At 41.7% G+C, this 26,988-nt stretch overlaps 1 protein-coding gene across 1 annotated transcript; it reads right to left on the bottom strand.

Moving 5' to 3' along the window:
* Window positions 1-434: 434 nt before the first annotated feature.
* LOC115386248 (ras-specific guanine nucleotide-releasing factor 1-like) lies at window positions 435-26,000 on the bottom strand. Its single transcript, XM_030088484.1, has 27 exons — window positions 25,359-26,000; window positions 18,737-18,843; window positions 16,895-17,042; window positions 16,023-16,115; window positions 15,083-15,336; window positions 14,916-14,995; window positions 14,640-14,833; window positions 13,573-13,682; window positions 13,268-13,386; window positions 12,763-12,923; window positions 12,610-12,673; window positions 11,698-11,840; window positions 11,400-11,482; window positions 10,761-11,009; window positions 7,344-7,717; window positions 7,040-7,156; window positions 5,059-5,229; window positions 3,762-3,868; window positions 3,545-3,657; window positions 3,167-3,227; window positions 2,949-3,055; window positions 2,654-2,738; window positions 2,086-2,283; window positions 1,617-1,696; window positions 1,387-1,504; window positions 1,235-1,303; window positions 435-815 (listed from the first exon to the last, which is right to left on the bottom strand). The coding sequence occupies exons 1-27, from the start codon at window positions 25,632-25,634 to the stop codon at window positions 723-725; spliced, it is 3,774 nt and encodes a 1,257-aa protein (XP_029944344.1). The 5' UTR covers window positions 25,635-26,000; the 3' UTR covers window positions 435-722.
* Window positions 26,001-26,988: the final 988 nt, after the last annotated feature.

The following is a 26,988-nucleotide window of genomic DNA, read 5'->3' as shown; positions in this document are numbered from 1 at the left end:
AACACGAACCGCGTGCCAGCTCATTCAGACGCCACCGTTTTTTTAATCCCTCTGTTATTCAGCGGCTACATTAAACATCGGAGCACGTGATTCAACTTCAGCCACAGCAGCAGCCCCACTTTTCACCTCCTGAGAGGGCTTCAAGATTCAACCTTTAAGGTTTAAAATGGTCTCGTTTGTGGCGATAGCCATTGAAACTACATTTACATTCAGATGTCCCCTCTCTGTGTCAATAGAAAGCACATAAATTACTGAAAATACAATATTTGTATTACTTTTCTTGTCTTTATGGTGCTAATGTGAGGATTTACTGGAAGCTTCCGCAGCTGTTCTGAGCTGAAAAGTGGGAGTTGATCATCATGCTGACCGTCTCTCATGAATGAGAGCCCTGTCTGTACTGCACATTCCCATTAGACTACAATAAAACTAAATACCGTCTCTGTATACACTCTCATCTGATTACTCTGCGGTTTTAAAATAACATCATCATAAAATGTTTTTTTTAAAGACACATAAATGACATAAATACTCTGTAACGAGAGAAATAAAACCCCTCTGGGTTTCTACTCAGTCTCTAATAACGATTATACACAACAAGTCCTTTGGGGAGCATATACTAGGAGGGCACAGCCTACTGTGTCTAATACAAATAATAATAAATGTACATTTTGATATATTGTGTCTGTACACTCTGCGTGAGGGCCGAGTGAGAGGCGTCCTCTTCACGACGAAGTTTTTGGCTCGATTCTCAGAGACGCTTCATACAGGCTCTCCTCGTCCAGAACCATGCTGCCGTCCAGCAGGTACTTCGCCACCTGAAGAAACAAAGGTTACAGACAGGGAAGATTTTCCAGCTGGACTGGTTTATGTTCAGTGTGATAATGAGATATTCCTCCTATTTAAACATCCCGGTATTCCGGGTGGCTGACTCTCCTATTGCTATAATTGTTCTATAAATATATTCACACTATCTGGATTTATGGGTCGGATAGTTGCAGAGTTGTCAGAAAATGTGCAACATTTCAACCCATTTAATGTTTGATCTGTTTCTAAACTGAAGCTTGCTTGTTTTGGAAAAATAAATGCAATTTCTGTTCAGTAATAAATACACACGTGTCGGTGTTCTAACAGAACACAATGTTACAGAAATACTGGTCAAATACAAACAGCAAATTAAGCAGCTAAATAAATCTAGTTTACAGTGTAATGATGAAGACAATACAAATGATCTCACCTTTGGTTGATAATCAATCTTGTAAGCTGTTTGCTGAAATTGTCGTATCTCTCTGATAATGTGAGATATCTGGAAGAAAAAAGTAACTCATAAAAATTTAACAGTGCACACATCATGGAATGACTCTCAGTATCTCACGGAGGCTCTTTTACCATCCTCATCTTGGAGAAGTTGACCAGGTTGTCCTCGGTGTAGTTGGGCGTTCCCTCCTCTATGAAGGCCAGGTCGGTCAGGTACATTCCCAGGTAGGGAACACAGGGGGGGTCACAGCTGAGGACAGCAGGCAGGTCAGACAGAGAAAGCAACTTCACAGATATACACGGAGAAATAAACCGAAGGCTTCTCTCAGCAGAGTACATGTAGAAAATCTGTGGCCACTCACTTCTTCAGCGCCTCTCTCAGGTTTTTGAATCGGCCCTCTGAAGACACCAGCTTCTGTAACTTGTCAATCACTGTCTTCGTCTGGGGAATGGATCAGGGTGAAACTTATTAGCCCACTGAAATAAAATCTAAGAACATGGTTTGAATTTTCTTGTATGTATTACACAGAAAATATAGTTATGAGTTGTATTTTTTCTTGCAAAATGTCCATATTTATGTTCAATAAAATTTTAAAACGAAGGCAATGAAATTTCCACGCCAGTTAATTTCAAAAACATGTTATAAGTGAGAAAGTCAAGGTTAGTTTAGCTCGGTCTAATCAATGTAAACAGCTCATCTGGCTTTGGATTAATAAGGTGTTCAATACTTTTGACATTTCTCAAAAGTGTATCAAAAGTTCACCAATCGTCCAGTTCTGTCTTGTTTTTGACAACAGCTAAAGGAGAGGGGGGGCAGATCTGAAATAATACCTGTTTGGAGACTTTGAGCCAGGTTTTCTTGAGGCGGAAGATGGAGCTCCGGTTGAGCGAGGACGTGATCTCCAGCACGGCGTTGTAGTTGTGGAGGCAGCGGCAGATGTCTGCCACCGCCACCCACTTCTCCACCACCGCCACTCGAGTGTTGACATCATCCCAGTGCAGGATCTCGGTTGCAATCCTGTTGCTAATCTGACAGAAGAGAACCAAAAACGCATTGTGATGATCAGGGTGTTATTCTCTAAGGAGAAATCCCTCACAGGGCTACAAATCACACCTTCTGTTGAATTATTTTCACAGCAGAAGGAAGGATAAAATTTATCTCCCCTTCAAAGCAATTAAAGTCACTTCATCATCAGACTGGACAAAAAAGTGAATTAAAATATATTTTAGTCTCCATTAAGCAGAGGTGCCAACTTGCATACACCAACTAATAAACCAGAATGAGAAACCTGTGAATTTTTGATGCCTCTTTATATAAAACACTGAAACCTTTGTAGTTGTTAAACCTATTTTATCTTATGTCATTACAGTCTATCCATCCACCCATCTGAACACTTACATCGTTGAAATGCTTGGTTGTTTTCATTATGTACGGGGTTCTCTCATTCTTGTCATTCTTCATCCAGCCTTGACCAAAGAACTCCCTGTACGAAAAATACATACATATCCAAATAGTCAGCAACAAACACACATATTACACACACACACACGCACACAATAAACACACTAAAGATAAAAACATGTCAACGTTCAGTGTGTTTCTCTTCGTCCTCCCACTCATCATCCACCTGAGACAGAAAGTGCCTGTGTTTAGGTGAATGTGTGTGCATGTGTGTGTGTGCGTGCACACTCACTCGTATGGGATGACCTTGAAGACCAGGTGGTCCAGCAGTGTGAGTTGCTCAGCTATCTCCAGGGCAGAATGGCTCTCGAAGGGTTCCGTCTTACAGTCCTCCATGGCCTGAGCAGAGCAGCAAAACAAGAATTCTCACATTCAAAGCAAAAGTCACTGCAGGACATGCTGTGTTTGACTTTCTGCTTTCATTCTGAAATGTTAGAGTCTCTCTCTCACCATCTGGATGATCTCTTCCAGGGTGACCTGGTTGTCTCCAGGGTCCTCCTGAGTTAGTGTCCTGTATTTAAGAAGACGCACGCACGTGCCATCATTAATGAAGTGACCGGTTCATCGTCGCCTGAGTAACAGAGGATATTTCTGAGACTGTTTAAAAGAAATGCTGAGAATTCTCTGCTTCACAGACACACTGAGGGCACATTTTGTGAGTGTTTGTATCCTGACATGGATGTAGGTCAGAGCTGGCGTTTGCAGTTCCTGTTTCTGGCATCAGAAATGTTCCTCCCTAAAGTCTTTCTTTCAATGCATTTTTCACAGACAGCTGTGTCGTGTATATTACTGTACATGCAAGCGAGCGGCGTTAAAAGGAAGACTAACCTGATGATGTTGGCCGCTGCCTTTCTCTCCTGTGTCAGGAGCTCGGGGTCGTGCATCACCTCTTCCAGGAACCCAATCACCCGCATCTTCAGCTCTGTGTTCAGCTCAAAGTCCTGACGGGGCCACACAGGAGCAGCAACAATGTCATCCCAGTGGTGCAGTGCTTCTTCTACAAGTATAATAGATTGAAAAAAACAGGAAGAGAAACAGGACGAACCTGTGAGTGTTTAGAGACCCAGTGGCGCAGCACATTCAGGACTCTGTTGGTGGCAGCTCTTCTGATGACAAACTCTTTGTCCCCGTTCCTCTGGTCTGTGGGAAAACCTGGAAGCAGCAGAAACAAGCAGACATCACTGCACCACTCAAACATGAATCTCCAGATGATCAAAACAAAATTAATACAGCTAATTATTGAACAGGGCACTGACATGTGAGTTGTTTGGTGCCCTCTGGTGGTCATTCGACAACAAACAGCTTTTACTTGGTCTCTGTCACAATCTAAATCTAAATGTTTTTTTTCTTCATGCTTGTGGCAGCAAAATAAAAAAATAAGAAGCACCCAATATATATATTTTAATCATTTTTACATTTCAATAAAATTTCTTTGTTGTCTTTGTGGCCAGTTTGATGATAACATTTCCCTGCCAAACATTTATTACAGAAGACATCAGCAGACTCACAAACAGGTCAGAAGTGTCTGACTCATTTCACACGCACAACATTGTCGTATACTGACAGGTTCAGATGAGTAACATGTCAGCATAACAACCTTTAAATAAAAATGTTTGGTCAACTACAAACGTTTCCCTGTGTTTTTTTTTTTTTTCAATGAGGTACAATTACCTTATAAAAAAATCCACATTTAATTGAAAATATCTTTATAACCTTGAATGAATATGCATTAAAAAAAATTAAAATAAGAACAATTTCATCAAATGTCAAATCTTTGAAGGTGCACTAAATAACATGGCATGACATAACGTTCTTCCCCCTTGGTCAAGTTTTTTGAAAGAAAAAAACTTGACCATGGCATAGTTGAAGGAGAAAACAGGTCAATTTAAAAGGAACGTTCCTTTCATACCAAATAGGAACATTTTTTATTATCTTTACAGTAAATTTCTTACATATTTCACTAGTAATGATGCCTCTTTATGCAAAATATATTACAAATATTCAAAAACTTTTGATACTTTTTGCAGCATTTCTGCATGCTTTATGTCCATCCTGAGAGAATGGAGCTGATGCACCGCCACCATCAGTGAACTGCCTTCACTGCTGACCTCTCAGCATATGAAATGCTGTATCATGTTCACTCCTCTAAATTCCCAGAACATAAGTGGTCATTAAAAATAATTTATTGACAAGTTCCAATGAATATATTCTTCTGTATTTTTACATATTATGTTCAAATCTTCCTGCAGGCCGGATTTGACCCTCTGGCCACACGGTTTTGGCCGCCGTGCCACATGCTGGCTTAACCTTTCCATTCCACAGAGTCACCATATATGACTGACCTGTGCTGGCGAGCGACATACGGCGATACTTCTCCTTGGTCGGTGTGCCTTCATTGGCACCGGCAGTGGCAATCGCAAAGGCCGAGGCTGCAGAGAGGGCACTGCGGTTGTTATCCAGCTCCCGGCAAGAGGACACCACCATGCCGTTGTTGAATGAGAACAGAGAAAACTCTGCAGGCAGGAGCACAAAACGAAGACATTTAGAGTCAGGATTGCTACATTAATGCAGCCGAAACGAGAAAAGAGAATCCCCGTGAACCGAGCAGGGATAATTCCATTCAGTGAACCTTTTCTAACCGCTCACAGAGGGAAACTGGTGGGGTGATCACAAGTGGTTTGATTCCCTCAGTTGGGTGCTGTGAGTATACAACTGCACATGTGCACAATCACTCCGAGGTGCTGATGACCATCGGAGGGCAACAGAGAGCCGGAGCCGACGCTGCACAGTGTGTCCTGCAGCCCGTGGCAGTGACGGCGTACACTCCGCTGTGTCTGCCTCTCTGCCTCCCTCCTTCCTCCTCGCCTTCCTCCGTTCAGCCGGGGGCGGCATAGAGGAACACGCACATCGTTGCTAAGGTACAAGGTTTCCTTCCACCTACTCACACAAGGCACTGGCTTCCCTTGTATCCAGCACCGTGGGAAGAGAACACACTGGGGATGAATTGTGCTTGACTACCTACGGGGTGGATGCTCCCTCTCTGCAGTACGGGGAGGGCCTGTGGGTGGTTTGTATTCAGACCTTATATGGGCTACTGCTACGCCTGTCGATTTCCGAAGAGGAAAAAAGTTTTCTATAAGTCTTCTGTTGCTATATTTATTTGCCTCTATGAATTTCTATTTTCATCTTAACCCTTGAATATACACAGTCCGACTTTGTAGGGTTTCTAAATCCTGAGGTAAAAACTGAATGTTAAGCCAAGAAATATTATAAACAGTTTTCCTTGGGGCGAAAAACCTATAATCTAAAACACACACACACACACACACACACACACACACACACACACACACACACACACACACACACACACACACACACACACACACACACACACATACATATGGAAAACATGTAAACTGCTATCAGATTTTCAGCCTTCATATGTAGAGTTTGTATCTTCTCCGTGTACATGCGTGGGTTATCCAAGGGAACTCCTTCCAAAAACATACGTTACAATTCAAGTGGTGACTCCTGTAGGTGTGGATGAGTGTGTGACTGCCTGTCTCTCCGTGTTCGCTCTGTGATGGGCGAGCGAGCTTTCCCGGTGTATCCTGCCTTCGCTCACCGTCAGCTGGAATCAGCTCAACTACACATAGATAGAGTTGAGCAGAAGATGGGTGAATGCTTTGTTTTTTAAGTCTTCCATAGTGTTGAAAAATGAAGATATCATTACTGTTATATTAGAAAGAAAATAAGTTACTTTCACCAAACACTGCAAGATAAGAGCAGCCCTACAAACACTAAAACACTAACACGATATGGTGAAGTGGTAATCTGAGCTTCAGCGGGTGTTACTTCTGCTACAAATCTCACTCACTGGACTGTTACTCCTTTTATAATCACTCAGCTTTTTGTTCGATTTGTCCTTCCATTTAACTGCTCACTTAGTATTATTTGTATTTTGACAACTAAAGCCAAAGTAATCTGCCAGTTGGAATAATTTATTGGGCCTGTTGATTTTTGTTATTGACATAATAAATTATTATTGATTTTATTTTGTCACATTTTCATTTGCCAGGATCTTCCACAGGCAAGTACAGTGTGTCAGCCACACTCACCACTAAGCTCCTGCAGTTTGCCAGCTTACAGTCTTGCCAAGTCATTTGCCTTTTTTAAAAAATACCAGCGTGTCAGATTCATGCAGATCAATTAGAAGGAACGCAAACACAATAATCAAAAATATTTTTACATGGAATCAGCTTATATTTAAAAAGAAATGTTGTTCCATTGCAATGAACCACTCAGGGAAGGAAGGCGTACCGGAGTTTTTCGACTTGACGTTCTTTGGTGTTGATGGTGACTTAGGAGGAGACATTTCTGCCTCTGCATCGTCACTCTGACTGGGGTCTTCATCACACTCCTCTTTTACAGACAGATCTGGACGGAAAAGAAAGAAATGTTAGGGGATACGCATTGAGATAAATGTGAAGACATTTATGATGATAGTTTTGTCTTAAAAGAAGATGCACTTCTGAGTTGGAGCTGTAGAAACGGCTGAACTGCCACCACAGCACACGAGAACCTGAAAGGAAAATGAACAAATCCTTTGGACGGCGGTTCTGACCTTGCTTGTTGAGGACAGACTCCTCGGCTTTGCCCTCGGCTTTCGGCTCTCCCTCGTCAGGGATCTTGCTGGCCATGGTGCTGGACACGTACAGCTTGTTGATGTCCAGGGTGGTCTTACTGAAGGGGGACATGGTGGAGTGCATGCTTGCATAGCCATTGGGAGAACAGCTGAGCGCAGCCAGGTCCAGGGCTTTCCCCCCTGTAATTATGGGGATGTTGAGCGAAAGTTTGCGACGGCGGTTGGGGGAGGATGACTTGGTGATGGAGAGGGGAGGGGGGGAGGAGAACTTGCGGCTGGCACGTGGCGACGTGGGCGGCTCGCCGTAGAAGAGTTTGTTGTTCTGGCTGCTGGCGAAGAAAAGCTCCAAAGAGCTGCAAGAAAGGAAAGGAAAGAAAAAGGAGACTGTGAGAGGAGTATATATATATATATATATATATATATATATATATATATATATATATATATATATATATATGTATATATATATATATATATATATATATATATATATATATATATATATATATATATATATATATGTTGACTAAACTTTTTGTATTTTGGGAGGAAAAAAAAGTGTGGAAAGAGTAGAAACTGTGATAATGGGGGAGGTACATGGTGGGTCGGTGTCTGTACACAGAGGCAGAGAGGGAACACATTAACCACAGGGCTCTTCGGGAGCTCCTGCCTCTTTTATTTAAGCTACATTGTTTAAGACAGCATCCTCCTTGCACTGAGAGCCACCCCCTCTGAAGGCCTATAAATAGCATGTCAAGTGACAGTGTGGGAGGCACGGGTGCTGCCAACAGCAACCAGCCCAGGGGAGGCCCACAGAGAGAAACAGAGAGCGAGGGGGAGCCAGATAGAGAGACGGAGAGGGGAAGTGGGAGAAGGAGACAGAGGTGCAGTGCAAAATAAGGAAAAGAAAGAAAAAAAAAGCAGAGGCGAAAACAGTGATACAGAAAGGGAGGAGGCGAGGGAAGAGCAACATAGTGGATATGGATTCCACCACAGCGAAGGCTGCTGGTTTAGAGTGGGCGAATGGGAAGCCTCCAGCCCTGTATGGCGTTAGATGCAGCCATGTTGTGTCTCCTCGGCTAAATTCACAAAACTGTGCAAGTGAGGAGATGAGGGAAGGCTGGACGGATGAGAGAAGGGGAGAGGAAGACAAAGAGAAGTAAAAACAAAGTGGAGTCAAGTATAGAGGAAAAGACAGACGGAGTTGTGGGAGAGAGGAAAGGAGCGTGGTGACAGGGGAGGAGAGGAGAGCAGAGGAGTGCAGGGTCTGGGTGCAAAACACCACTATCAATATTTAATACCGTAGAGCCGCTGCAGATGATGGGAGAAAGGAAGAGAGAGTGAGGGAGAAGACGAGGAGAGGAGAGGGTGGGGTCCTGCAGCAGAGTAAAGGGTTGCCATGGTGACAGCGCAGCGGAAAGAGGGATGGTCAGAGTTGTGGAAAGAAAAATAAAAAACCAGAGAACAGACAAGGGTAAAAACAGGAGCGAGGGAGACGAGGAGGGGTCAGAGCCAGGCGGCTGGACGCAGAACCCAATTAGCGACGACGGCGGACGGACGGCGTGCTGGTGTGACCTCTCGCCGCCTCGTGTCCAGTCCCTTCTCACCTGGACAGGCTGCGATAGCACGATGGACCGCTTACAGACGGGCCGCGTGAGAGCAAAGACTAATTCTGACAACGGGGAAGTCCCACCTCTTCACTGCACCATTGCTGCGCTGTTGCTGCATCCTCAGGAGAAAATATGTGGAAATCTCAAACTTTGTTCCCACTCTAATTGTCATAAACTGCAGGGATCAACTCTGCAGTGAGCGACTTGTAGGAGTTTAATGTAACAAATCGTCTTAGCTCTGTGGCTTAATGCAGTCCACTTCTGAACACGTAGTGAACTGGCAGGGAAATCCAGACGCAACATATCAGAAAAGCTCATGTAGGAGTCGCTTTGATAAAGTTGCTGTTGGTGTGGAAAAGGAACAATAGCTGCTGTGATTAGGAGGGCAAGTGATCTAAGTACTGTCACCACCTTTGCACATGACGCTAACAAACTGTCATTCAGAAGAGATATTTGTGTTTTCTGTTGAGCCAGACTGATATGCTGTTTGCCGGAGTTTCTACAGCATCACCCTCATGAAATTTGGAAAAATATCCTTTAATTTCACATGAGTTTATTGTTGCTATTTATATTTGTTAAACAATATTCGAAATGGTAAATAAGCCAACCTGTCTGAAGTTGAGAAAAAAACTGTATACAAGCTTTAATAAAGCAAACTGATCTCCATGTCCCATGCGTGTCGATCGTATCACCTGCAAACCGGATCAGCAGAGGATCAGTGGGTCTGCAGGATGATCTTGAAAAGCATATAAGTAACACATAAATCATCAACGTTCCTTTTTCAATAACAATAACTGCTTTTTATGGGGAGCGTACTCTTTTAACTCAAGTCGTGGACACAACAAACCACGAACACTCGAGCTGAGAGATCAGGGACGCAGCAGCGAAAGCTGCTTCTTTGCTGTCGCATCCAAAGTGTAATGTGAGGGTGAGCACAGGCTTAAACATGCCCCTGCCAACATTTCACTGCATTTTCCAACAGTTAGCATTAGTCATAAATGTGGCTCGATGCTGAGATTGCATTTGTTTGTTTTTTCCAAAAAGTGTTCCAAATAAGAATGCTCAAGGGTTTTTTTTTCTTCAACTACACCACAACTCAATATTTAACAAGGAGATGTGCTCAACTACCAGTGTTAGCAATTTTTCTAACACTGGCAATTACTTACTTTGCATCAGTAAGCAGACAGATTAAACAGATTTTATGAATTGTAGAGACAGAGAAAGAAACATTGCATTTAGCTCTTTCTTTAAAGCTGGTGGTTTCAGTATCATTTCTATTTTTTGTTTGTAAAAATAGAATTTAAGAGCTGTAGCCTTCCTACAAATCAAAAAATTCAGCATTTTTGAATTTGCACACACACACACACACACACACACACACGCTCAGTCTCGTATTTCTATCCTTGTGGGGACCTTCCATTGACTCCCATTCATGTCTAGCCCCTAACCCTGACCCTTACCCTAACCCTAACCCACACCACAATAAAGCCTAACCCTAAAGAAATGTTTTTGCACTTTTACTTTTTTCAGTAACAACAACATGGTCAAGAAAGCACTGTTTCTCCTACTTAGGACCGGAAAAAGGTCCCCACAAGGCACGTCGTTCCACGTTTTGCTATCCTTGTGGGGACATTTGGCCCCAACAAGGATAGAAATACGAGAACACACACACACACACACACACACACACACACACACACACACACACACACACACACAAAGCCCCCTATGTTATTCAAGTAAAAGGAGCTGGTGAAGTTCCAGAGGAAGCCTCTTGATCACTCACCGTGCAGGGATGGCACTGATGGGCTTCTTGTAAATGGTGATGAGCTTGTCCAGCACTACGTCAGCGCTGGTAAACACGCGATAAGAGTGAAGGAAAGTGTTCAGAAAGTCAATGGAGAGAAATCGCAGGTCGGTCAGCCGCTCCAACAAGCGCTCCACGCTGGCGTAGCGAATCTGCAGCACCTTGCAGGAGTTCATCATCTTACTGAAGCGGATGTCGACGTCGTCACAGTACAAGCTGGTGTCCGACCTGCATCAGGGTTCATGGGAGAGGAGGAATGCACGTTCAGTATTCAGATTTTCTCGTGGCGCCACTTTGAGTTGCGCATCACTTTACTGACTATCTCCCATTGTTCTCTATATGCTGCAAAAAAAATAAAAAATAACACGAACTGAAGCAAGAGAAACTGAGTCAGAACTTTGTTTTTGAGAGAACATTGACTTCACATGTGATTCATTGAAACTACAACCTTCAGAGACAGTCCTCCTCACAGGCATAGATGTACAAAGTGTGTGATTTTTGTGAGCGTTCGTTCATGAATCTTTCATCCCCTGGCCATGTATTTATGTAATCTTGTCGCCAGTCTCAGTTTGTGCATGTATAATGAACGTGCATTGCAGCTTGGTGTTTGACTCTCACTTAATCATCTGTGGCACGGTGACTTTACTGTTTTCCTCGAAGGCGTTCATCATCAGACCATTGCAGCGGATGTTGTCGATGCACTGTAAAGCAGCGAGACAGACGGAGAGAAATGCTCTCAGAGTATAATAATGCAGCGAGGTGAGCGAGTTCACAGAGATGTGGATGTTACAAGATGCTACAAAAAAAAAACATATTCTGTTCAAGCTACAGCACGGCTGTTAACTCTCACATTTTGTGTTGAAACAAGACCTTTAAAAGTCACTTTCGGGCTTCATATGCAGGTATTGAGCCGCACCTGGCTGATGTCGCTTGTCCACGCTGACTTCTCCTGCCTGGATGAAGCCACCAGGATGACGGTGTAAGGCTGACTGTCTTTGGGCTCCACCATCACTTTAAAGTCCAGATGCTCGGTGTCCTGGCCGCTCCGCTCTCCTTTGGCTGCAACACACACCAGCAAACTTCATCAAACTGTGGAAGTCCAGCTTTGAATAATGTTTTGACTGAGGTTTAACTTATATTTTATGCATATTTTAAAATATTTACTTACAAAAACAAAAAACACTGCAGTGAGAAGTAGCTGTCATTTTGGTAATGGAATTAATTAATTATTATAAATCAAATCTATATTTATGATCATGCATGCTAAAAACGACAGAAACCACAGAGCCTGAAAAGATTGTACTTTTTAAAACTAAAACCAGGTTGTTTGCATTAACACTGTAAAAATTGCATTATATGTGGAATTTTTAATAATGAATTCAAACTTGCTAAAACAGAGACACCTGTCACAGTTATGATTATTGATAGGTTGTCACACCATCATTTCATTGGACGCCCACTTTTTGACACCCATGAGGTGACTGTTAGTGTGAGATAGAATATGGAGACAAGATATTAATTATTATATTTAAATGTATATATATATATATATATATATATATATATATATATATATATATATATATATATATAGTTCTTTGTGAATAATGAAGGATTAGTTTGTTTAAACGCAGCCAATCAACACAATCAGAATTTGTAGTTGTTATCTATGAAAGTTAATTTGCTAAACAGAGAAACCGTGCTGCGTTTTTGATAAATCAGCTCTCAGGAAGCATGACGACGCCAAAAAGTTTGGAGAAAATGTGTTGCAATAAACCATCTCTCACTCCTACATTTGTACGCATGATAAGAAAAGATTGAAACTGACACTCATCATCCGTCCCCTCTGTCTCCTCCATCAGGGTGCAGTCGATCAGGGACACCACGCCGTTCTGTGACGGGGTTAAAAGTCACACTGTCACATCACATGACGACGGCTGCGTCATAAGTCAGTGAGAGTCGCCGAGTTTTGAAGAATCACCTTGGTGATGTGAAGCTTTCCTCCGGATCCTCGGGTACATATGATGAGATGCTTGGAGAAGAGGAAACACTGCCTCTCGCCCTCCTTCTTCAGAGACAAAGAGCCCAGGCGGCCTCTCGTGATCTTCCCTTTCTCACTCATCGGGACCTGGATCAGGGAGCCTGTGGAGTCAGACACACAAACATAAACAACAAAAATTTAAGTGTAAAAATCATTTACCTTTCCTCATTATAAATAAGCATTAATGAAGAAAAGTGGAATGTACGGTAGTAGGTTGGGCCTCCCCGGGGGGCTTAGAAAGGATCAGTGGTGGGAAAAAACAGAGAAATACTGAAAAAAGTTGTTCAATATGGTTCAAGCTGTGTGGGGCCCGCTTCCTTTCACCCAGCGGCTCAGTGTAAATGGGATAGTTTCAGGCTTCAGTGTTTCTCTTTGACTTTATTCATACTCATCTGAACATTTGGTTTGTTTCATCATCATTTCAGGGTGAATATTCACATCTTACCTTGTCTAACGAACGTCTGACTGGTGTCGAGCAGTACTTCACAGCCCTCCACAATCATTCGCTCGATGGCCAAGTTCTTCCTGATGTTCTCGGTCTCGCTCACCTCATCGTGCATGATTCTGAAAGCAGGAGTACGAATCAGACAGGACTGTCAGCTGTGTGCACACTTCATGTGCTTTAATTCCAGGTGTTTTATTGTACTGTAGCTACTGTCAACCTCAGGGTTTCAGCAAAATCTTTTAAAAGATACTGAATAATGTGCTGCATGTTTTGGCCGGCTTCACACTGTTGGACAGACTCTGTACCTGGAAAGTTCCTCCAGTTTTGACTTAGCGTAGTCCAAACTGTTTCTCTCCACGTGCTCATGAGGAGTGTGAGCCAGCAACTCGTGCAAAGTCAGGATGTACCGAGGAATCTGAGAGACGAACAGACAGAGGGAGAGAGAGAGAGAGAGAGAGAGAGAGAGAGAGAGAGAGAGAGAGAGAGAGAGAGAGAGAGAGAGAGAGATTAGACAGCTCACAGGTGGGTTTGATCATTAAATCTAATGAAAACTGTTATTTTAGAGTGGCTTTAATTCTCTATTTCACCGAAACCATGATAGTCTCAGTTTCAAACACACACACACACACACACACACACGCACAGTCTTGTATTTCTATCCTTGTGGGGACCGTCCATTGACTCCCATTCATGTCTAGCCCCTAACCCTGACCCTTACCCTAACCCTAACCCGCACCACAACAAAGCCTAACCCTAAAGAAATGTTTTTGCACTTTTACTTTTCTCAGTAACAACAACATGGTCAAGAAAACACTGTTTCTCCTACTTAGGACTGGAAAAAGGTCCCCACAAGGCACGTCGTTCCACGTTTTGCTATCCTTGTGGGGACATTTGGCCCCAACAAGGATAGAAATACGAGAACACACACACACACACACACACACACACACACACACACACACACACACACACACACACGTGTTTTGGTGTAGCAGGTTTAAGCAGGTAAAAAAATCCAATATATATTGATTATGCACAATCAAAAGCTATATTATTAATATAAATCTTAATGTATCACTGAGATGCTTTACAGCCGCTATAAGTGAGCACTTGGTTTGTTATCCTAACTCTAACGTGACTGAAAAATGATGAGCAGGACGGATTCACAGTCATGGCTGATCAATGAGCCGGCTTCTCTTCTTTATAGTGCTTTTTTAATCCTAGTTAGTGTTCGTTTGAGGCAAAACACCTCAGATGATGAGCTTTTGTGGTCCATGTTTGAAAGCGCAATGGGAAAGTTAACCAAAGAAAAATAAAGCAATGAAAGTTTTTCCCACCTGTCCCAGTGTGAAGCCATGTAGGTAAGACTCACCTGAAACATGGGGTAAGTGAGGAAGGTCTCTAGCGTCCTCTCCTCACAGTCCGGCTTGGCCTCATACTGCTTTAGCAGCTTGTCAAAGTCTCTGTTCTGCTTGCAGTGGGCCAGAATCTGTAGACTGTACTGGTGGTTCCTCACAAACTCTTGGTAGATGTTCAGCATGGGCAGCAAGATGTCAAACAGGTCAGCTGGGAACAGAGACGGCCGTCCTGGTGAGTCTTCCAATCAGTACAGCCATGAGAGACACAAAGGACCACTGGCAGAACTTACCCAGCACCAGTGTGGGCCAGCTGGCTATCCTGGCCTTGAGGCCTTGGTAGAAGATCTGATGGAGGAACATGATGGTCTCACTAACAGAACAGAAAAACAAGAAATCGTGGTCATGACCCATTGTTCATCGTCTCCTGTGCGGCGTTTTATTACTGATCGGCTGGCACCTGTTGAGGAAGATGCTGCTAACGTCATCGTGTGTGATGGGGGGCTTCTTGGAGCTGGCGGCCATGCGGAGCGGCCGCAGGAAGTTGTTGACCAGGATGTGGAGCTGCTGGACGTACTCGGCCTCGGCCTCCAGCATGCTGAACACCACCTGGTTCCTCTTCCTCATGCTTTCGGCGTGCGGTGAACGGATGTAGTCCTGGATGATGGTTTTCCACTTCCGTCGGCAAATCCAACCTCGTAGAAAACTCTGGACCTGCGGTGAAAATGTTAAACACAAAAAAAGTGATGCTACATTTGTTGCAATTGTGAACCTTTGCTGAGTAAATGATGACTTCTGGACACGGCTTGTCTCCTCAGCGACAAGTTAGCAACCAATCAACTTGCTGATGTAAAAACAGACATTTCCATTACATAGTTTGCTTTATTTGTGCCATTTGTTTAAAAAGGGCAACATTTTCATTTAGCATAAGTGTAAAGTGTCTGCCTCAGTTAGCTGGAGGCAATGAAAGAAGCAGTTGATGTTGTTTTTTTTTTTTTTTTTTTTTTTTTTTTTGTTGTTCTGTTTCCACTCAAATTTGTGTAAGCGCATTTAATATTCAATAACCTGCAATCTGAAAACCTGAAAACCATTTTACAGGAACAGTTTCCTCTTTGTTATTTTGAGAATCTTCTCAGCACATCAGCTAGCTGCTAAAACTTCCCGCCGTGCATTAACCTGGTATGAGTTAAAACGATCCGAGTGTGGTGAGAGCGAACTAAAAGAGTGAAGTCTTTTTCAGATGTATGGTGAGACTATTGTCTTAGAAATGAACCAACTCTCCTGCTGGAGGCAGAAAAAGGAACTTAGAAAAAAGATAAATTAATGGATAGAGTTTCAGTTTGAGAGATCAAACATGGTGTATGTTTTCACACCTTGCGTCACACGTTACCATAACTCACTTTTTTGATCTTCTTGATCTCTGTGTCGTCGTCACTGGGTGGCACCTCTGGATTTGACTGGATCTTCTCATTGTCCTTTAGCAGTCCAGCAATCTAAAATTTCACAATAGTGCAGAAATGAATAAAATGAGAGCATACTGTTCACACAAATTACCATGATCTCGGTTATTCAATATTCCCTTCCTTCACTACGCATATTTATTGTGATTGTTCGTGTCTAATTCAATGAGTCTGAGCTGCTTTTGTTCATCTTTGTTGCTGTCCATTAACCGATTGAAATATTTTACTTACACAAGCTGCACCAGCCACACTGTAATGTCATTTGGTGTATTTTATTCAAGCCTGTTGCATTTTCATCCATTATACTCAGTGCACGAAAAATACACTTTTCATAAAGGACCAGAATCAAACAAAACAACTAAAAGTACATTACTCATGCACACTTTGGCCACGAAAAGTGAGACAGTATTATCATTTTTGATGCAAAGAGGAGTATTTTTGGTACAACAAAAGCTAATTCATTCATATTGAAAGCATTCAGCTCAATTGAAGCTATCCATTAGCACATTAAAGAGAAATGTATTTGATCTAGTTTAGACTGAATAATTATGATACAAAAGACTCAGCAGTGTTGCGGAGTGTCGAGCGAGGGCGGACCGGGCGCGCCGCAAGCTACCATGCTCTCTGTGAACTCAGAGCATTGTGGTTTGGTATCTGGGTCGTGACCTTTGTCCTGTTGCTCCTCTCCGTCTCTACTCTTTCTGCCTGAACACTTTTACCAGCGTCCCTCGCTTTGTCTCCACTGACTCAACATACAATGAAACAACACACATTTCCAGGTTTCACTAGCGTGACACTGCGAGGCAGGTTACCTCTGATTTTAGCCGCTCGATCTCGATTTCCCCGTCCTCTATCTGTTGTCGAAGTTGCTTGGCAACTGTTTTCTCCGTCTCCACTATTTGGAGTAGATGAAGATACTTCTGCATGAGGGTCTCATGCTCTGTAGCCAGGTTCCTGTAACTACACAGACACACACGCACAGACGTGGTAAGGACCTCATTAACGCATGTTTCATGGGCTCTCCAGAGATCTATCAGAGCACCAGCAGACCTCTGATCAACATACATTTGAAGCGCAGACGTCACATCCACGCTGAGTCAAACGCACTTATGTAATCTATTCTTAAAATACTTGAGCTTACCACATGTGAAAGTTGTTTCTGCATGAGCACCAATTATGGACATTGTCGAGTTCAGCACTTTATTTTCACTTGACATTTAAGTGTGCAGATCATGGATGACAGTTTTAATCTTGTTTCATGATGGCAAAAAAAAAAAAAAAAAAAAAAAAACATTTCCGTTTATGTTGAATCAGCAATATGGACTGCTTAATGAAAACAAACAGGAATGACTACTTCTAAAATAAAAGCAACAGAAAGAATATTACAGTATTCCAACAAGCTCTGTCCATTAAGTGCTGCTGGGTTGACTGTGCACTAATCAATTTAATTCTGAATGAGTCCAATCAATTGACCTTCTGCTGGACAAAATGCACACTGCTGACATTTGAAGTGGCCATATAGTAATTTCTTAACCGGCTGCAAAAGGGGGAATTTCACTTATCATACATGGTTTGAAAAATTACACCGATGACTTATGTGTTATTAATAATAACAATTTTCACATTAATTTGAAGAACAACATTTATTTGTGTCAAGAAAGCCTCTTGATGATGTAATTTTGTCCCAAGCTCCCACAACAGCTACTATTGTGGATCTTCATCACGTTGGGTGACAGCTGGGAGAAATTGCTTAGCTTCAACTTGAAATTCAACCTAAACCAGGCCGATATATTTCATGTGCTTCTACATGTGATTAAGGATTAAGGGCAGATAATGGTGGATGAGTAACTCTTCTAAATGTACATTTGTAAGTCTGCCGCTGGTTGTCTTCTAATACTAAAATAATCCATGCCTGTCCAATTGAAACGTATCAGAAGGTAAAATACTATATACAATTTAGTTACAATTTAGTATATAATTTAGTTTTAATGGAAGTTCAGGCATTGAAAATTAAATGGAATGTGAGAAACAATCCTGGTAGATTATAAAAAAAGAAAAGCTGATTGTTTACTTTACTTTCATTGTCATCTTGATTAGTTTGGTGCTCTTACTAACTCCTGTATGACTGTGAAAGTTAGTGTTTTAGAATAGTATAGAACAGTCTTTTCTATTCTATTCTGTTCTATTCTATTCTATTCTATACTAAAACATTGACTGACTGATTGATTAAATGATTGACTGTAATGCATGTAGGTCTAATGTTATTAAACAGTGACAGAAAAATAAAATCAGCACAGTTCCTTCATCAGTTTTTTTTTTTTTAATCCAGTATTTTCGTTTATTTCCAAATCCTTTAATATTATTAGTTGAGGTAATGTGAGTCAACGTCACGCAATTAGATCAAATTGCATCGAATTGTCTTGTCATACTACAAGCACATCTGTTGAAAGTGTCACAAAAAAAATTATTTGGAAGGTTTTGTTATGAACATGTCAAATTAAAAGCTTCTCAAAAGTATATGGTACAGTATTTTTTTGTCTGAGTTGAAACCATTTTTTGATGTTTTTGACAATTTCACAAATCAAGTAGTTTCAATAAGACAAACACACTTCTCAAGAGGAACGCTTGCTCAGCTGAACGGAGGTGAGAGGTACCTGGCCTGTGTGATTGCAGCCACCCATTCATCACAGTCCTTGACGTCTTCTGTGCGCAGCTCCAAAGCTTTCTGGTTGTCGTGATTAAATGTGACCGTGAAGTAATACTGAAAAACAAACGCAAAGAAAGACTGAGCAAAGGTTGTTTTTTTTTTCTCCCTCTGCATATAATCAAATAATCAGAGTATATTCGATCAGAGATTTGGAAAATGACAAAGCTGCCTTACATTCATGCCTCATTGATCAATTATTTCCTTAACCTACATTAATTTCAAGCTGAAGTTGTATGTATACACGTGCTGTGACGTGTGTGAGTGGGGGAGAGATCTTGTGGGAAAAGTCTTGAGAAATTCATTACAAAGCCTCTGTGCATTCGCTCTGTAACCTGGCAACTCACCTCTGAATGGGCAGAAACACCTTGACTGGCGCCATGTTCACTTTGGTTTAGCTTTGCTTTGTTATACAGATTTGGCTGCATGTTGGCTGCACATGCACTTGTGGCTCCCTTTACACATTTCCCTTGCAGCCTTAAATGTTCAATTGAAACAAATGTGTGGGGAAGTGTTTCCTAACAGGCTGATGAGACAAATTCCTCAAATCAAGAAAGTGGTGCTCACTGCTTTAGAGAGCGCGTCACGTTACATAACACTGATACATTGTAAATCGATCTAATATATTGGATTCTTTCATTGCCCAAATGCAAAGAACCTATCACCAATTTATGTGATCACTGACATGGAAAAAAGGTTCATGTGAGGACTTCAAGTCAGGATTTAGAGTTCATCATAACACAAAAATGCTTTATTGCTGTTGGTCAAGGTCTTGTCTCGAAGGCTGTTAAGACTCATCACTAGTCAAAGGATTTTCATTGTAGATCCCATCAGATGCTAACTGAAAAATAGACTGACTAAAAACATCATTGTAAATTTTATTTTTTTTTAATAGTAACAATGATTCTGTCGCACAGCAAAGTCAATAATAGTGTTCCACGGCCAATGTTTTAGTAGATACTGTAATATCTTTAGTACTATGCATACATGATCCATTTATCTATTTATGAAACCATTTGCTTCCAATCAGCTTGTCAAAAATCAAGGCTGACAAAACTGAAATCACTGGATGTGATGCTAAATGATGTACACCTCACTGTGTGCATGGTACTGCTGTTGCTGTGATCAGAAACACTGAAAAAAGTCAGGGTGTGACTACAACATCCCGAAACCCCTCTTGTCGTCTCAGATGAGGCACAAAGAGACATTAGTAACTTGCTGTCAAAGAACTGCTTCCTGGAGGTTCCCAGAGCTTCCTAAATTTGAAATTAAGGCAATGTTTTTTTTCTGGAGCCAGCTCCCATTGTCCTATGCTGCTACCACACTCCACTCTGAAGATCCATCTCAAAGATTTTTATTAGGTAAAGTTTAGACGATTCACCATTTTTCACAGTGTAGCTGCTGTGAAACCTGTTTCAATGCACTGAACTTCTATTTTCACTCTACATACATTGAATGCTGTGAACATTGTGTTTCTATGTCCTGTACTGATGTAAGAAATTATTGATACTCTGAAATATCAGGACATTTTCTTTCATATCAATGTTCAAAAGTACAATATACATTTTTTTAGATTAACAATTTACATGTATATATTTATGCGGTGGTTCTCCTCTTGTTGCATTTAAACCTCCCACCACTGTTTCGTAGCAGTTAAGACTTTCTCCGCTCCGGAATAACAAGACCTTGTGAGGTTGCTGGTCTGTGACAAATAGCACGCTAACTTAGCGCAGTTTATCCAAGCTAACGAGTGGTCGAGGACGAGAAGATGCAGTCAGCTCCGTAAGCTTTCAAAGCTGATGTGTGGGAATGTTCATTTTCAAAACAAAGGCAAGTAGTAAAAACTGTGACAATAGCCATGCAGTCTGTAAAATATGCAATACAACAAATTTTCGAGCACAAGTGGCTGGACACCATGACGACCGTAGAGTTAGTGCGTTCTCCTACATCTCTCTACATACAAAGTACATACAGATATTTCTGGCTTTGCAGTTCCTGATTTGTAGTTCCTGACTTATTCAGCCAGCAATGTGTTCAATTTATTGCTCCTTGTTGTTTTCTGTGTTATTTTCATCGTACTTCATGTCCCATTCCCTCTGCCAGTCGAGACAAGACTGTTTCTGCTTAATTTTTTTTTTGATGAAGAAAAGGAGTTATTTTCTGGAGCTCATGAGACTTGCAAGCAGTGAATTTATATTTTTCCATTTCAAAGAAGGATTTGATATTACAATGGTGTGTTAAGCAGTTTGAAATAAACTGATTCGAAATTAATAGAAATTAATTGTGTTGAATTGAACTGAACCGAGCTGAACCAAACAGGGTTGAGTTGAGTTGAACTGAACTGAATTTGTGATGCTGACTAACGTTCCATATTTCCTGATTAGCTGTAGAAAGTGCCTTCCATCAATACAGTGCCTCACATCTCTCAAACCCCTGACTTGATGTGTCAAGCATTTTTGAAAGCTATATTTAACTTCACATCACTGCTTTTTTTTTTGCGGCTGATATTATATCAGCTGATAGATGAGACAGAGTATACAGCGGTAATTTCTTTAAAATCTGAACAAAAACAGCTCATTTGTGTCCTGAATAAAGAGAAATAGCAGAAATTACAGTTATGTAATAACAATGGTTTCCATTAAGTAAACCTCAAAGTAATTCTATTTCCTTTGAGACGTAATTCAACAGGTCCAACAAGGGGTGCTTTTGTGCTTTTCTGAGACCTTTCAGTTTTACAAATACAACATGAGTGTCTGTAATATGTAATGAATTAGTCAAGCCAGTTATGGCAATAAACCCTAAAATATGTCTACAAGATTGGATAGAAAAATTAGTTTAAGGAAACTCAAACTAATATTTGTTTCAATTGCATCCACATATATTTGACTTTATTTGTAGGCAATTGCTTGAGACACTGGCTTTCTTTTTGAAGAGAGATCTGTTACATATAGACAACTTGCAACAGGGAATTTACTTGCTTTAGGAAGAAATTGATTTGTATATTTCAGTCTGTACAAGTGTTTGGCTGAATTGTTTTGTTAATATTAGGAGTACAGTTTTTGAAACATAAATCACAAAAAAAAAAAAAAAAGTCTCAAGTAAACATGCATTTCAAATATCTTCACATCTATGTATTTATGTCCATCCGAAACTCTTAAAACTAGACATGGGACTCATGTTGGACAGCTGTAATGTGCTGATATGAATGAAACAAAGCTGTAAAAGTGAAAAACAAAACTCCCAGTCAGTCCCCCTCATCGTCACCGCCACTAAACACAGCCCACCTCTCTTCTCTTGTATGCCTGTATTTGCTGTACTTGCTAAATGGAGCACAATGCCAAGGCATGTTGTTGCACATTTTGTTGGCCCCTTCAAATGCACTTTTTCAGATGCAAATAGGGGTTGCCATAGTAACCGTGGGCTTAAACGTAGCTCGCCTTCTAAATGGGGAATAAGAACATTTAAAAAGTAGAACACTCCAAAGAATACAATGAGAACGGAGAGACAGACGAAGAGGGAGGGAGAAAAAAAAATGTTTTGCCTTTTTGAGGAGTGAGGGCTATAAAAAGCGCTGTAGCCCTGCAAGGTGGCAGTTGGCTTGGCATCTATTGGCTGCATTGTCCCTCTCCCTGTCACACACTGATAAGATCCTGTACTCTCCTGGCCATTTCTCCTGCAGCTCTGACACACAGTCACTGAGTGCATGCACACACTGCAAATGCAGTGCTCAACAAACCCAGGAATCTGCTGTAATCCAGACATGTAACAGGTTTTAATGTCAGGAGTGTACAGTAGCATTGCCTCTGACAACCTCTGCTGCACTCATATCGACTCAAGTGTCAGTCTTTGCTTTTTGTCAGAGTCCGGGAGTGAAACGGGAATCTGTATGCCCTTAGACACCTGGAACATTGATTACTCTTTCTGTCCTCATTTCACCTTTTCTGTGGAGTTGCTCAGTTTTAAAGGTCGACATTGGCACATGCAGGAGGGCACAGTGAGAACTTTGAATATTTCAAGGCATGTACATGTGATGAAATCATTTCCATAAAATATACAGAAGCAGACACCTGTCCTGATTGTACACTTCTGTGCGCAGCTCTGAGAAAAATGCATTTGTTTTCTCACACTTAATAAACAAACAAAATCAAAAAAATGACATAATATAATTCTGACACATATTATGTAAAAGGACATGTGCAGAACAGAGGACTGTGTTATGCTAATTGAAGGCTTTCAGAATCATTTAATTCACTGTTGAAATAAATTCACTGGAGCAGTCTGCATGATCGACTGTCGTCATAGATGTCACTCAGTCCATATTCCAGCTCCAGTACAGAGATTGCCCTTTGTTTTGACATGGTTTTAACAAAATACATTCAATTGGGAATGTACAAATAGTTGGCATCAAGGGAGAAACAAAAGCGCTCTCAGAGAGGGGTCAATAGTGTTTCTAAAACCACCCAAACATGAGTTGTGTGAGCTTTAGCTTAAAGTCTGGTTCAATTATGCAACAAAAGCCCTTTGATTAGCAATGCCCACCCAGAAGGCTTGTTTGAAAAAAACAACTAATGCTGGTATTTTCTTTTTTGAGTGTGGCTCATGTGGCATCTCCATCACAGTAAGAGGCCTTGTACAGTATTTCAAACACTGAAATCAACCCTGACAAAGAACAGAGGACAGCCATTTGAGAGCTGTGGTTATGGAATTCAGCACCATGGACAGCAACACCAGGTCACCACAGCAGCTAGAAACAACAACATCCCCCGAGTGTATCCCAGAGGAGCCACAATAATGGGTTTAGCAACTGTTCTTGTCTTTTATTTATCTTCCAGTGAGGTTTTACAGTGAAATACAAGCATTATAACTGAGTGTGTTGTTTTCAAGAAAACAAGTTGATGTTTTTAATTGTGATGGACCTGTCAGATTCTTCTAAGTATAATTTAAAGTAATTTTTGAGTCCAGTCGCATTGAAAGACAACATATATGACCACAGTACAAGTATTTGTTTGTAAAGTTTGGTTGTACCTTGTGGATTACCAGCACTGTAGACCGGCTGTAGGTGAAATGCTCTGAAACCACCACTCAGCTGTGGGTATTGTAAATTAATTTTGTTGATTAAAAGTTTTTTTTAATAAAGATGGAAAAGTGATGCTGCCACAAGGTATTCCTCTGATGCCTATATTGTACTTTCTGTTGCACTCACCCAACACTTTAAAAAACATTGATCTGATGGAAACCCTGTCACTTTTAGGCGAAGAATCCCAAACATTCCCACTTCAAGCACAGTCATTTAAAAAAAACCAAAAAACAAAAACAAACAGTCCTGTAATAATTATTTGCAACAACTGCTTCTCAAAGTTTTGTCTGCAGTACGGTAGTGCAGAGTCACATTTGAGTCCACCGGTTTTCCCTTGTAAATGATTATTTATTGCTGAACACATCAGAGCCATCTCTCTGACTTATAGCCCAGTGCTGCATGGGAAGCAGAAGAGACTGCAGCTGGCAGAGCAGATTTCAGGAGGTGACTGCAGTCATAGCTCACAGCAGCTTGACCACTTCTCTGGCTCTTTTATGCCACAATGCTCAGTTTCCCCCAACAACAGCCCTCCTAAGCCCTTTACCCGGCTTCACCAGAGGAAACATTGCTTTCACAGAGATTATTCCAGACTGTGTAAAAAAAAAAAAAAAAAAAAAAAAAAAAGACAGTGGAAATTGTTGAGCCCTCACACATGTTAATCCGTGGCACTAAACGCTGTAGGAATTAAAGGGAATGGGGGATGTGATGAGGAACAAAAACATGACTGGAACATCGTTTGGTTTTCATTCATGGCTGTCGTTAACAACCCGGGATAATGGGAGAGCTATCAAATGAACCAAGCCGCTATAAACCGGGGGAGACACAGTTGCCAAGGTAGGATGCTATTAATATCAAGACAAGGAATTAAATCAATACGTCAAAACGACAAGGAAGGGGCAGCTCTCCTCCACAAGATGGCAACCTACAAAGTTTGGATGCAGTTTAAGTTTACTAAGTCTGTATATGCCGCATTCCCAAAATACTGTCTCACATCCAGCTGAGATGCAACAATTACTGTGGTCGCGGTTTGCAAACTTTGCACATGCACTAATCTCACGCGCATGCAGCTCCGTTATCTTTTTTTTTTTTTTTTCCATTTCATGCATTTTGAGTTGCCTTTATTTGAGAGGAGCTGTGAGGCTATTTTAGTGCAGAAACGAGACAATCAATCAGGATGACGCCATTACGTAACTCTGAACGTCAAGTGAACTACAAAGCACAAACATCCCTGGGAAATTGTGTGCCTTGTTATAATATTTCAGGAGGTGGAATAGCAGCGGATCTGCTGCTTTATGCTGCGTCTGGGCGCACATGCCCAAAACTGATGAAAGCGAGTTTCATGAACAAACACTCGCGCGCGCATCATCATCATCATCATCATCATCACGCAGTGTTTGGCCAGTGCGTCCGTCCGTCCGTCCAGATGAGACGGAGCACCTTAGCGGTGTCCGTCGGTCAGACTTTGAGGGAGCTCCCGGAGCGATCAGTGTCTTACCTGCTTCTCTAAGCATTCCTTGGCTGACAGAGACGGTTTGGGGGACGGTGCTCTGTCACACACGCAGCCCTCCAACAGGTACAGTCCGGAGGGGCGTGAGCTGGAGTCGTTCTCGAAATAAAACAGCATATTCTGCAACAAAGCGAACCACTTTGAATGCCATTTTGTGTTGTCGGAGCTTTTCTTACTCAGACAACCTCGCCTCGTCCCGTCCTTCTTCGCCAAAAGAGCCAGATAGGTGATATGGCCATCATTGAGTCTCATCCCTTTCTGCATTTTGGCTTGTGAATCCGAAAGGGGTCTGCCTGCGGAGTCTTACATGTTCTTCATCCTCAGCGCCACCGAAACACAGTCAGACTTGGAGGGCAGCAGCCCACTCCTGCGTGCCCATCACCACTTGCCAGCAGTAATGTTTACAACCTCGAAAAATTAGGTCTGAAAAGAAAGAAGAAGAAAAAAACAAGAGAGGAAGAGAGGAGTCGGTCACGCATTCATCTGCACTAATCTATCCACGCTGCCAGCATACTACAGGAGCTCCGACGCGTCTCAGAAAAACCTCCCTCATGAACCCGATCGCTCATCATGAGGACTGAAGTGTCCGCACACGCACGCGCTCAAGCACGCGCCCAGCATGCCGCTCTCTCAGAGGAGGGAGGAAGCGCAGTCATGTGACCTCTCCCCCGAGCCGCAGATTTCAGCACCTTGGACAGAGACTCGCAGGAGGGAGAGAGGGAGCTTCTTCATGGAGAGGATCCCGCAGCAGATCGGGCTTTTCAGGAACTGACCCCCCCCCCCCCCCCCCCCCCCCCAAACACACACACACACACACACACACACACACACACACACACACACACACACACAGTTACCCGTTTTTAGATGCTGCGGCAACACTTGAACACTTGAACCCCTGAAAAAAATTCCTTTACTCTTTTTTTTTTTATTTTCTTGCATTCAGGACTTTATTCATGCAGAGGGTCACGGTGGTATATTGTTGACTGGAAGATAAATGATCCTCGGTTTTTAACCCAGACTGATTCTCTACACCCGTTTTACTGTTTTGTCAAAGTCTTTTATTGTTTTTATGGTTCTTATTGTATTTTATCTTGTAATTTTATTATGTTTTTTATGTTTATATGACTATTTCTCTGCAGCACTTTGGGTCAGCAGTAATTGTTTTTAAAGTGCTCTGTAAATAAAGTTGAGTTCATGCAAATTAAATAACTGCAGTGCGCTCTAATAGTTAGGTATAATTAAAAACTTTGTACTTTAAGTGTATTTTTGCTTCATGTTCTGATTGTTGTCTATAGTTCGTGCAAGCATAAGCAAGTGTGGAAAGGAAAAACTCCCCTTTAACAGGAAGAAACCTTAGCTTTCTGCTGTTCCGGATGAGGTGAGGGGACAGAAAGAAAGAAAACAACAAGAAAGACAGATATGGCCATGTTATTCTCTTTTCAACTTTTCAATAGAAACTCAAGCAACTTATAGTGCTTCACAACTTAACATTTCTTTTTTTAATTCAAAAACACAACATACATGGGCAGCTGTGGTTCAGTAGGGAGAGCGGTCGTCTTTCTATCAGGAGGTTGTTAGTTTGATTCCTGTCTCCCCCTGTCTGCATGTCCTTGGG

This window comes from Salarias fasciatus, chromosome 1, assembly GCF_902148845.1.
Source record: "Salarias fasciatus chromosome 1, fSalaFa1.1, whole genome shotgun sequence".
Classification (NCBI taxonomy): domain Eukaryota; kingdom Metazoa; phylum Chordata; class Actinopteri; order Blenniiformes; family Blenniidae; genus Salarias; species Salarias fasciatus.
The sequence above is the reverse complement of the archived record's forward strand: the minus strand, read 5'-3'. Positions and strand labels throughout refer to the sequence as shown.